The sequence below is a fragment of the Galleria mellonella genome, unplaced genomic scaffold (assembly GCF_026898425.1).
Source record: "Galleria mellonella isolate WM207_F2 unplaced genomic scaffold, CSIRO_AGI_GalMel_v1 utg63, whole genome shotgun sequence".
NCBI classification, from domain to species: Eukaryota; Metazoa; Arthropoda; class Insecta; order Lepidoptera; family Pyralidae; genus Galleria; species Galleria mellonella.
This window is the reverse complement of record NW_026442130.1, coordinates 14,931,900-14,945,421: the sequence shown is the minus strand read 5'-3', so window position 1 is coordinate 14,945,421 and position 13,522 is coordinate 14,931,900. Positions and strand designations below refer to the sequence as shown.

The 13,522-nt window shown below is 37.1% G+C and overlaps 2 protein-coding genes across 3 annotated transcripts in view; both read left to right on the top strand.

Annotated features, from left to right (window-relative positions):
• LOC113515749 (glucose dehydrogenase [FAD, quinone]-like) overlaps positions 1–13,522 on the top strand; it is a 32,401-nt gene that overhangs the window by 13,613 nt on the left and 5,266 nt on the right. The window contains exons 1-2 of one of the 2 annotated variants that reach the window (XM_052899756.1): positions 8,147–9,227; positions 13,308–13,500. In XM_052899756.1, coding sequence (XP_052755716.1) covers positions 9,211–9,227; positions 13,308–13,500 — 210 coding nt within the window. In that variant the 5' untranslated portion in view covers positions 8,147–9,210. Of the gene's footprint in view, positions 1–8,146; positions 9,228–13,307; positions 13,501–13,522 lie in introns of those variants that run through there. The other variant, XM_052899755.1, reaches the window with a different exon arrangement.
• LOC113515805 (uncharacterized) lies at positions 1,629–4,845 on the top strand. Its single transcript, XM_026900095.3, has one exon. The coding sequence runs from the start codon at positions 1,721–1,723 to the stop codon at positions 2,198–2,200; it is 480 nt and encodes a 159-aa protein (XP_026755896.1). The 5' UTR covers positions 1,629–1,720; the 3' UTR covers positions 2,201–4,845.

The following is a 13,522-nucleotide window of genomic DNA, read 5'->3' as shown; positions in this document are numbered from 1 at the left end:
TAATGGAAAGATAACCCTGCCCGCGCTATCGGTATACACCGGCGGGGCACCAGTGAGAGATGATAGGTGAGGATGAAGCAGGTCAGTTGGCCCATCGTGACGAATTCAACAAGAATTGTTCACGATGGTTTTCAGGGGAACCACGTAGAGACCGACCTAATAGGGTATATTGCTAGCAATGGGGCTGTCAAACTCCATTGCTGACAATCCCTTCCCCCCCCCCCCTATTATTATATTGTTATTGCCATATAGAATAGGCTACCCCTACCTTTTTCCATAGTTTTCTCATTGTGATAATTTCTTGTAATTATTTATATTTATAATAAGTTTACTATTGTAATCTTTTGGAGGAAACAATAAAGATTATCTATCTATCTTAATTCTAGTGAAATTCGTCATGATGAGCTAATTGGCCTGCCTTTTCATTCTCACCTGTCATCCCTGACTGGTGACTCGCCAGCATATCGCGATAACGCAGGCGCGGTTACCATTCCTTTGTCATCTATTAAAAAAAACATAGGCTTTGGCGATATTTTAAGAAGGACGCTGCCCATCCCTCGCCTTCAATCGTCTCTTACAATATCTACGGAAACGGAAGAAGTGATCTATTCTATGGCTGGACCACATGGTCAGTTTTTCACTTTTTATAGAAGGCATCAATCAATATATAATATGGTATCTTATTGGTATCAGAGGGAGACTTTGTACAAAAGTCGTTTGTTTGGCTACCTCTGTCCCATTCGTGTTTCTACCGTGAAGCAGTTGTGTTTGCATGGCTGTGTTTCGGTTTGAAGGGTGGGATACGGCAGTGAATTTACTGGGTACAGAGGAATAACACCCGAGTCCTCAGGAATGGCAACGCATGGGGAGTATCATGGGCGAAACAGTATACTCTGTTATGTCCATGGTACTGGTCATGTCTATAGGCGACGGTTACCACTTTCCATCATGTGGGATGTCAGATTGTTTGCCATTCTAAGTTGCAAAAAAAAAATTAAAATATTATCATTTTTTACGGGAAAGTTCTACCAGTGAAATGAAAGTTTTTTTTTTTAATTCAAACTTAATAAGTAAATTATATTGTTACATTTATATATAGGTACGTATCATGAAAATAGGCAATTAATATTGAACATACAAATAATTATTGTAACTTAACTTCACCTTAATATTTTTAATAAAAAACAAAAAAAACTAAAATGTACCAAGTCATATCCACAGGAAAATAGATTATAAATATGGTTACGGAACAAACAGAACATGCCCAATGCACTCTTAACCGGTTATTTTGTAGTCATAAACTCATTCTTATGGTAGGTATAGTGCAGTTTTGCCAACTTTGGTCAAAATACGTCATATCACCGCATCACGCAACACACGCAAGCGTGCACTTAACGACCGATCAAAAATCAATCCATACGTGTAAAGTATTAAGTTCAAAATAAAAAGAATGTCCATTCCAGACGAAAAAACTTCCAACCTGTCACGCAGGAACGTCATCGACGGCACGTACTCATAGCAACAACCTCTCAAACTGGACTCTAACGCGTGAGCTTAAAGTCGTTTCTCATACATCGGGATAATCCGACATGGAGTTGTGGCAGAGTGGCGCGGGGGGTATCGACCGTTCGCTGTCTCACTCTGTCACAGACGCGAGGCGACATCGCTCGGGTAGCACGCGCGTCGCACCGCGGAAAAATGCCATGTGCACGCCGCAGCGATGTGTTGGCGTCAAGTGTCCAAATTACAAAAGACTGTGTTCATTGTGCTATTTTACGTAATACTGTACTTACTGATATTGTATGCGATGAGCCCGGACACAACGTTGACATTCGTGAACGACGAGATGCAGGGCGACAAGTATCCCCTGTTGTTTCTAGTTGCGCCCAATATGCCGGTTTTTTCGGATCCCGAGGGCGCAGACGTGTTCAGATCTAGACGTTGCGGGAACTGCTTCATCACTAACAATAAAGGCTTCTTACCCATCAGCGGGTACGATGCTGTATTAGTGTACGGCGATCGAAGTGTCCTGTCGCAGACGGCCGCATTTATGGACCCGGGGAAACGGTACCTGATAGAATCGAGCGAGGATTGCTTGAGGAACAAGCTGAGGAGATGCAGTATGGAGCCGAAAATCACCTCGTATAGTAGTAAAGAATCGTATGACCTATGCGGTCTTTGCCATCTCCTGGAAAAATAGCGCCTTCGGAATTTGATGTGATAATACTGGTAGTTAGAACTGTATTGCCTTGTATGTTACGGTGCCTGTGAAATAATAAGGCCTGCCAAATAATGATTGTTGAATATTGTATGTATACAGAATGATATGGGTATTGTAAGTTGGTGCTTGAGCTAATTTTATTATACCTAGGTACTGTATATCCCTAGTTTCAGTTTGTTTTTATATTTTTTATTTATCCAAACGCGTACCCTTGTTTCGACTCTGTTATTCTGCAATGCAGAGGCATAATCATCTGGAATTAGGGATGTGCAAACCGCTTTAACTGTTGGCATTTATCAAATTAAATGTATTAATGCTTTATGTTTAATTTTATCACGAAATTTTGTTTACGTTTAAAATTTTTTGAGACTAATCTAAACCAAATTTGTTATAGACTGTAAATGAATAATACCTAGTTGCCTCGAATATACCTAATTAAGATATTTTTAAAGAAATCTCAATAATACAATAAATAGTTGAGAGAAGCAAATCTTTTAAAATATTATTTCATAATTATTATATTTGATTCGTTGTGAATTTTGTTGTTTTCATTACGCGTGTTACCATATAGAGCAGATGTCATGGTACATAGAAAGTACAAAGGTAATAATTTAATAACAGAAGGTCCATTAATATAAAAAAAAAAAATATATATATAATTATTGTAAATTATGAAATATTCATATTTTTAATTGTAAGCTGTAATAAGTGCATTATTATGTCTAACACTTTCAGCTAGATATTTGAAATAAATTTCAAAGTGTTTTTAATGTGGTAAGAAAAAAAGTGTCCAAAAAAAAAAAAAACTATGTGTTATCCTATCAAATGTATATTTATCTATGTTCGAAACATAGTTAATTGTGATAACAATAACTAAGTTAAGGTAATTGTAACAACATGAGATTGGTGACAATAGAATCAAAGTGAATTTTTAATAATTTATCCTCGATTATAATTTATAAATCAACAATCGATTCTTGTGTTTCACATTAATACTTTATGTAACACGTCGTTTCCAGTAACCGACTTGGTCACAACACAATGCATTGTATTGTAAGAATGTAACAATCGATAATATAACTTCTAATAACAGTTTCATCGACTAGACTTCTGAACGTCAGCCAAACTAAAGTTATTAGCATGTTATATAAATCAATGAGAGCCATTTATAATGTTTTTGCGTTTAATTGAACATTCTTGTGTTGCCAGATTGTTTATAAAGACATAAGTAACAATTACAAAAATGCTTTAACTATTTATGTTTTTAAAAGTGCTAAAAAAGAAAAAAGTTTAGCACTTTTAAAATCGACATTTTAATTATGGCGTTTACTTTTACGAATACACTTTACAAAATTGGTTTATTTTTGTTTTTAAAAGTGCTAAAAAAATAAAGTTTAGCACTTTTAAAATCGACATTTTAATTATGGCGTTTACTTTTACGAATACACTTTACAAAATTGGTTTATTTTTGTTTTTAAAAGTGCTAAAAAAATAAAGTTTAGCACTTTTAAAATCGACATTTTAATTATGGCGTTTACTTTTACGAATACACTTTACAAAATTGGTTTATTTTTGTTTTTAAAAGTGCTAAAAAAATAAAGTTTAGCACTTTTAAAATCGACATTTTAATTATGGCGTTTATTTTTACGACTACTCTTTACAAAATTGGTTTATTTTTGTTTTTAAAAGTGCTAAAAAATAAAGATTAGCACTTTTTTAAAATTGGAATTTTAATTTTGACTATTACTTTTATACTTACGAACACTTTCAGTGTGTTTAAAAGAATAATTAAGAAATAAGTAAAATCTGATTAATTTAGGCAAATAATACAAATTTTCATATTTTTTTCTTTCAATAATTGGAGCTGGTTATGTAGGAAACATCTATTTGAAAGTTTATTAACAATCCACGTACTTAAAATGGTTGATTTCTGCATGATTAGCTCAAATTGTATCCACCATCTTATAAACATCATAGTATGATAGTAAAATAAAGGAAAAAAAATATAGTCAACAGTAAAACAGACTCTTCTCAACAGATAAAAATTTTCCTTATAAAAAAAATGACGAATTAAAAGTGCTTGTAAACATGTCTATATATTTGAGTAAAGACGATATGAATTTGAATGTAATAGAAATAGTTACAAATAAAAAATATGCATCCAAATCGGAATACACACGTCTGTACAGTCACATGTAAGAACTTTACAATATACTTATATTACAATAATAATATGCCTTTACAAGGAAATCTATTATATGGAGCATTAAAATACATTATATATATATATATATATATATATATATATATATATATATATATATATATATTGTCTTTGATAATTTAATTTTAATTAACGACATGGGTGTTTAACGCTTGTTAGTATTAATTTAATCATGTGCCATTGTACAAGTAGGTAGTTAGGTAAGAGTTAGAGATTTGTTTCTCTCGATCGTCACAAAATTATAAAGGTGATATAACAAATAGATTTTGTGTTTAGTTTATACAAAAAGTGTGAAATAAATAGACAATACCTTAATAATACGTTTATTATAGGTGAAATAAATTTATTTCTATTCATTTTGTGTTTTCCCGTAATTAAATAAAAAAATATATGAATATTATACGATTATTTATTACTAGCTGCCCGTCCCGGCGTCGCACGGGTGGACATTTTTAACATTTCCCTTCACTGCTCTGCTCTTATTGATCGTAACGTGATGAAAAGTATACTATAACCTGCCCAGCAGTATGAAGAATGATTGTACCAAGTTTCGTTAAAATCCGTCGAGTAGTTTTTGTTTCTATAACGAACATACAGACAGACAGACAAAAATTTTACTGCTTGCATTTTTGGCATCAGTATCCCCTTTTTTTTTTTTTTTTTTTTTTTTTTTTTAACGTCTGGAAAATGCTTTATGCAGACCCATACACCTTGTGGGAGGTGAATGGGTACTGTGGGAATCCCCCCGTAAGGTGGGGGTGTACCCACTAAAAACCAGACGATATACCCTCGAGGTGCCATATGTCGGAGACATGGGTTCGCTTTCGCACTCACCACATCTCAGACGGCAGCGACCCGCCCCCAGATGGTAAGAACAGGTCTCCTCTCTCAAGATAGGGTGGATGGCGTGCTCACTCTACCACTCGGAGGATGCGCCGGTATATTAGCACATCCCCCAGGACCATTGGGACAATACCTTCCCACAGGTATCACCCCGGCCCTAGTGGGGAAGGAGGAGGGGCGGAACTGGGCGCGCCCCTCCTTCTGCGTCTGACTCGTCTGCGGCGGATTGACGGTGCGAAAGTGGCACTCTCCCGCTCCCTTTCCGCCGCCTCCTTCTGCGACATGACGGCGTCGCAGAAGGCGAGCATCGCTTCCCACGATCTCTCACTGCTCACCATCCGCCGAACCACGGCGGGCAGTGAGAGATCGGTCCCCACTATCGCGGACAAGATACGACGCTCATCGGCATACGCTGGGCACTCCTCCAGCGTATGCTCCGCCGTGTCCTGGTCCGCTCCACAAGCATGGCACTCCTCCGTCGGCTCCCTGCGCGCGACATGACACAGATATCGCCCAAAGCACCCATGCCCGGACAGTATCTGTGTCATCCTGAAGGTCAGCGGCCTTCGCCGCCTATCCATCCACTTCTTAAGAAGTGGACGGATAGCCTCGACGGTCCTTCGGCCGGCCGATGGATCGGCCAGCCGCTGTTCCCACTCCCGCTGCAGGACCCGTCGAATGTGGTACTTCCGCAGCGCAACTTCCAGCCTGGAAGGCTCGGCACCCTGGCGCCTCCGCTCGGCATCAGTATCCCCTGAATGCAAAATTTCATTGATTGCATTTTTGACATCAGTATCCCCTGAATGAAAAATTTCACTGATTGCATGTTTGGCATCAGGCTCCCTCTAATTTCTCTTCACTAATCACTGCTTAAAGTTATAGAAATATATTTGAGTTGTAAAATAAAATACGATATTTAACAGCATTGCTGTTATCATTGCAACTGAATGTTACTATCATATTTTTTTTAAATACCTAATCCATTTATTAATGGAATGATAAACTTAGTCGCTGATTTAAGCTTGCAATGTACCACTGTTGTGAATGATAGCTTATCATGACGATACATAGTGGATAAATAGGAACAGTCCGGCCAGTTAGTCCATCGTGACGAATTTACCATGAATTAGCCGCGATTGCTAGTCGACCTGATAGGGTTTATTAATATTGCTAATATTGGGGCCGGGGGGGGGGGAGGGATTATCAGTAATGGAGACTGAGAATCCCATTTTAATCCTTTAGTAATATGGATAAAACCATATTACGCCGACCGCAAATAATAATTGGGATAAGGGTAGGAGGATGATGATGAATGGGGCCAATAGTCCCCATTACTAATAATATCCGTCTCTATCTTGTCGATACAGGTATGTACTAAGCAATATTACTATTAAGCGATGCTTCAATTAAGATAATGGAATATTTTTTTCTATTCTTATCTGAGGTAGGTATAAAGGTATTTTCCAGATGGTAGCATTTTAATGTTATTACCCATTTGAATCCAATTAATCCATTTGAATTTGAAGAAAAATAAATCTGTTCATGTTAGTATACAAAAATAAGTCCTAAATGTTCCACATACTGATTGATTTTGTAACGGTTAAAAATTGGACATTTCTTACTATGAATTTTTTACTTCTGATTCTGTCTGAATCATTATCATCATCATCAGATTAGCCTTTAACTGTCCACTGCTGAACATAAACCTCCCCCTTGGAAAGTTTTGCCATCTGGACGAGTGGCGGTCCTCCACCGTGCGTTTTTCAAGGCACTTTCTTCCACGCACAACCATTCTTTGGAAACAACTTCCAGCAGCAGTATTTCCGAACCGATACGACAACATAACCTTTGAGAAAAGAGCATATTCCCTTTTAAAAAGCCGGCAGCACATCTGTAATGCCGTTGGTGTTGTGGGTGATCATGGGCGGCGGTAGTCACTTACCATCAGGTGAGCCGCATGCTCGTTTGCCCCCTGTGTTGTAAAAAAAATTGCCACGCTAGGCAGGCGGATTGGCAACAGAAGTTAGGCTTTGAAGATGTTTCAAGAGGGACACTGTTGCCCATTCCACGTCCTATTTACAGACGTTTTAAAATGGACAACGTAATTTTCGATGACGTATTCACATGTCACGATGTACCTAGCTAGTACTTGCTACATCGCTCTGGGTGACGAGTCGGCGATCGTCTTAAATTATTAACACCTATTGACCCACGACGGTCTAGTATTCGCCCCTGGCCTCATTCGCCTTGCTAAACACTGCGCAATGTGGGTTTGTGACTAATACAGGTATTCACCATTGCAGGTATTGCTTTTTTTTATACAACTTAGAATGGCCAACAAGCTGACGGCCCACCTGATGGAAAGTGGTAACCGTCGCCTATAAACATGAGCAGTACCATGGACATAATAGAGTATACTGTTTCGCCCATGATACCTCCCATGCGTTGTCATTCCTGAGGACTCAGGTGTTATTCTTCCGTACCGTCTTTTCTTCCGTAATTAAAATTGCTGAAATGATTACGATGTAAATATTAGTAATTAAATTTTTGTTTAGTTTTTTTTTATTAATTACCCATAATCGTAATAAATATTTTTAAATACGGATAATTTAGTTTACAGCATTTGTAATAGTAGTTTGGATGTTGTGAAATAATTAATTCGATTCGGTTAGGAAGCAGATATAAACTCTTACGTAAACATTTAACAGGAAAACTGTGAAACATAATATGTTCAAACTAGGTAATTACATAATAACATGTAATATGTGTAGATTTAATAATCATTTCGTTGTTTTAATAATTTAAAATACTTTTTCAATGGATGAAAATGGAACGGTAACCTCGCCTCTGCTATTGGTTTACGCTGGCGTAAACGCTGGCTGGCGTGTAACGTGCAACGATTGCATGAGGATGCTGACTTCATCCTCTATGAAGATGACTTCATTTGAGAGCCTACCATGTTTTCCGAAATTTCGGAGCCAACCGAAATAGAAATTTGATGTTAAAATTACATAATACATGCCGTTTGGAAATATTAAAAATGTTAAAATATCGTTCCTTTGGACTTTTATGATAGGATGTATGACGAATGAAATGTTAAACTCCATTTATTGGTCCGATTTTGGTAAAAAAAAACTCAAAATTAAGTCCGCTGGCCCTCTAGATAAGTGGCAAGCGAATTCGTCGATGGAATCGACATCATTAGCGAGTCCGTGAGATAGAATGAAATAGAAACGCCGGGTGACTCATTCTGTCTCACGGACTCGCTAGCGATGTCGATTCCATCGACGAATTCGCTTGCCACTTGTCTAGAGGGCCAGTTTGTACATCATCAGTACAAATTCACGTGAAGGAAAAAAATGCTCTTGACTTTTTAATTCGTCTGTATTTTCAACCGACTTAAAAAAGAAGAGGAGGTTTCCAATTCCAGGTTGAATGTTTTTTTAATGGGTGATAATGGAATGGTAACCCCGCCTGCGCTAGCGGTATACACTGGCGGGGCACCAGTGAAGGATGATAGGTGAGGATGAAGCAGGTCAGTTAGCCCATCGTGACGAATTCAACAAGAATTGTTCACGATGGTTTCCAGGGGGAACCACGTGGAGGTCGACCTGATAGTGTATTGCTAGCAATGGGTTCATTGGACCCCATTACTAACAATCCCTTCCCCCGTCTATGGTCGGATCGATTAATTGTTTTTTTTTTACTTTTTAATTAAACTGCATTTACTGTTTACAAATAAAGTGATCTATCATTGTTACTGACGCTACAACTTCCTTAAATTTCTCATTAATTTCTCTAACGCAATCAGGATACGCGGTGAAGTCGACCGTGGCGAATAACAGTACTTCCCTTTTTCGTTCATCAGTCGAGTAGTGCTCTTTTGTTTATGTGTTGTGTGAGCTAATGTGTGTGGTTAAAAATGGTCAAATTGATAAGGTTAGATAACTCGTGTTTACGTATTTTATTTTTTTTAATACATTCAATTTAATTGTGATCGAAATACTAACATAAGAGTAAACTCCCTAAAAGGATCGTCAATATCGGTTCAGAATTAAGGAAAATAACGCGTAAAGCTTTCTAATTTTTTTTTTCTAAAATAAAAAATATATATATACCCTACCCGCGTAGCTAATTTAATTGAAATGCATTCGGCTGTTTAAGTGTGGTTAAGTGATAAACATATACATATAACAACATTACAAATATTTATATTTATAATACTACCTGTATACCGCAGCTATACCCGTGTTAACGCTGTGTGGTCCCGGTATAGAATTGGCCACCCCTTCCTTTCCCGTAGGTGTCGTAAGAGGCGACTAAGGGAGGACTAGAGATGGGCAGCAGCGTCCCTCTTAAAATATCCTCAAAGGCCTAACTGTGGTTGCCAACCAGAGGGAGACTTTGTACAAAAGTCGATTGCTTGAGTACCCCTGTCCCATTCGTGTTTCAACCGTGAAGCAGTTGTGTTTGCATCGCTGTGTTTCGGTTTGAAGGGTGGGATGTGGCGTGAATTTACAGGGTACAGAGGAACACTACCTGAGTCCTCAGGAATGGTAACGCATAGGGGGTAATATGGGCGAAATAGTATACTCTGTTATGTCCATGGTACTGCTCATGTCTATAGGCGACGGTTATCACTTTCCATCAGGTGGGCCGTCAGCTTGTTTGCCATTCTAAGTTGTATAAAAAAAATAAATAAAAAAAAAATGAAAAAAAAGCAAAATACATAAAACAAGTAAGATTTTTTTTTAACTTACAGATTGGTCTCATAGAAGTTTTATCAAAATATGTTTAGTAGTTTAGTTTTTACATCAAAATAGTTAATTTTGTCACAATTGTTTTTTTTTTGTTTTTTGGCAAAACACAATTATTTTTGTGTTGCCGATTGTCGGGATAAAATTTTGTTTTACTTTAAGATGATCTGTAGACATAGATGTATTTAAAATGGGGCTGGATAGGCTGTGCCCACACCAAAATCGTCTAATGCCCACCTCAGAATGCAAACTAAATTTCCCAAAATTATATTATATGAGGGTACATTTAAAGCCTTTTTAAGTATTCAAAAATATATCATTCATTATCGAATAGTTTATCATCAGACGGTTTGTACACTCCTTTGCCACTTTTATAGTATAAAAAAAATTGCTATTTTTTTTTTGTAGAACAAAATCTTAAAAGGACAAAGTATATATGCGATATGACATAAGGCTTTATGTAAACATTTTCAGATGACATCTAACAATTTTACTCGTGACAGATGGCGCTAGCTGAACTATTTCCTGTTGTTCTGAAGCGCGTCTCGCACGACTGATAACATTGACAGATACGTGATAATGAAATTCAAAGTAGTTCAAAACAAATGCGTCACAAATGAACATTTCATTCTATACATAATTAAAACTGTGTAAATATTATTATAAGGTGAACAATTTGATTTACACACATATATGTTTATTTGTAATGAATTATCTTAAAAACTACTCAAATTATTTTAAAAATTCTTTCATCTATAGTAAGCTACATTAATAGCGAGTAACATGGACTATTTATAATTTAAAAAAAAAAGCTCGCTACAAAAATTATAATAATATTACCCAAGCTTAGATTATATAGATGGAGCATCGAGCAACAAAAACGGGTCAATTTTTTGTCAGCTAATTGTCATATTTGCTGACAAACTCGTTTTTTTTTTAATCAGTATTCTATATATTGTATATACGTGTAAAATGTATTTTAAGGTATTATATTAATAAATAAAATGTATGTTTACACATTAACATAATAAATATAGAAATATATATATATACAATATAACCTTCCTAAGAAAAGAGTATATTCCTTTTTCAAAGGCCGGCAGCACACCTGCAAAGTCTCTAGTGTTGTGGGTGATCATAGGCGGCGGTAGTCACTTACCATCAGGTGAGCCGAATGCTCGTTTGCCCCCTGTGTTGTAAAAAAAAAAATAAAAATTATCACGCAAAATTGTGTGAAAAATTTACCATTTCTTTCTCGAAGCGTTTTTATATGGGGACACTCTATCTATATAATCTAAGAACCCAGTGTAAAAAAAACATTAATAAGGCTTATCATTATCACATCAAATCCGCCGTTAAGTATCTACTGCCGAACACTGGCTTCCCACTATTGGGGGGGTTTTGGCAATAGTTGTAACGCTTGACAGGCAGCTAGTTTTGGCAGGCTGTTAAAGTTAATATACAATAGTAATTTATCTTTCTATCTACCCGTGCGAAACCTGGGCTAATCGCTAGTTATTTATTAAAAAATCTTATTAAGTCTTTATACTTCCTAATTACAAACTCATACCCTTACATCTCTTTTTTTATGGATGATAATGGAATGGTAACCCCACCCGCGCTATCGGTATACACCGGCGGGGCATCAGTGGAGGATAATAGGTGAGGATGAAGTAGGTCAGTTAGCCCATCGTGACGAATTCAACAAGAATTGTTCACGATGGTTTCCACGGGGAATCACGTGGAGGTCGACCTAATAAGGCATACTGCTAGCAATGGGGCTGTCAAACTCCGTTGCTAACAATCTATTGTCTCCCCCCCCCCCCCCTAATATCTCATATTATTACTGTCTACAGCTAGGTATAGACCTCCCCCAGATGAATGGGGGGAGGGGTACAGTATGAGGTTATTCAAAAAGGGTATATTAAAGTTTCTGCAGGGTTCGCAACTGCAGTTAGGCTTTGGTGATGTTTAAAGAGAAACGCTGGTGCTCATCCTTCAATCATTAAGTTCAACATTTCAACAATTAAGTCGCCTCTTACGACATCCACGGGAAAGGAGTGGCCCAATCTATGCCGGGATCACACGGCACGACCTGACAGGGTATATATATTGCTAGAAATGGGGTTGCTAGTCCCCATTAGTAACAATCCCTTCCGTCTGTTTATTTATATATATTTTTTAATGGATGATAAGGAAACGGTAAACCTGCCTGCACTATCGGTATACACCACCAGTGAGGGATGATAGGTGAGGATGAAGCAGGTCAGTTAGCTCACCATGACGAATCTAACAATAAATCAATCACGATGGTTTCCAGGGGGAACCACGAGGAAGTCGAGCCCCCATAACAAATTATCCCTTCCCTCCTGTATATTTATAATGTGTCCCTCAGTTGTAGATCGCAAGTCACCTTGTAAATATTACGGACGCTGTGACCATACTAAGCTATAACTTTCTTTGTTTAGAATTACGTCCATTATGGAAACAATAATACGACGATTTGTTCTTAACAAGTCATTTATTTCTATATTGTACAAAAAAAAACTTCGTTACTTCAATTAGTGTTATTATAACAACTATATGTAGTTATAAATCATTCAGACAATATATCTTTTATTACCTATTTTGTTTATTTATTATAGTATATAACTTACCTACCTTTGTTTTTTTTTTCTTTTTTAATAATTAAAATTTAATTTTTTTTTTTTTTTATACAACTTAGAATGGCAAACAAGTTGATGGCCCACCTGATGGAAAGTGGTAACCGTCGCCTATAGAAATGAGTAGTACCATGGACATAACAGAGTATACTGTTTCGCCCATGATACCCCCATGCGTTGCCACTCTTGAGGACTCAGGTGTTATTCCTCTGTACCCAGCAAATTCACGCCATATCCCACCCTTCAAACCGAAACACAGCCATGCAAACACAACTGCTTCACGGTTGAAATACGAATTGGACAGAGGTACCCAAGCAATCGACTTTTGTACAAAGTCTCCCTCTGATATGCCTCTGACTAAGCATTCAGTCCGCGTTTTGTGCCTAAAGTTTTTTTTTTTTATAATGTGATCAAGAATGTGTGAAGAATGAATAAACACTAATTTTTTCTGTCCTTATACATGTATAATATCTCTTATTTCTTGTTACCTGATTGGTAAAACAATTAATAATTACATATACCTTCCTTATTTTGCGTACTTTAACGAAAACTATAAAACAAAAAAAAAAATACTAATTAATTTCTGGATATAACTTCAGTTTCCTGCAAGTATACACGTGGACTGTACTCCTGGTGGCGACACTGGTCTCAGGCGATCTGTTCTCGAAGGCAACTAGAACGAAAGCTGACGATCGAGATCTCAGGAACAGCGTCTTCGACTTCATTATTGTGGGGGGCGGCACCGCTGGTTGCATCCTCGCTAACAGATTGTCCGCTGTACCTAGTTGGAAGGTAAAGAAGATATCGCAGAAAA

Excerpts from the sequence above, each read along its gene's own strand:
- LOC113515805 (XM_026900095.3), top strand. The coding sequence starts at position 1,721 with ATGTGTTGGCGTCAAGTGTCCAAATTACAAAAGACTGTGTTCATTGTG.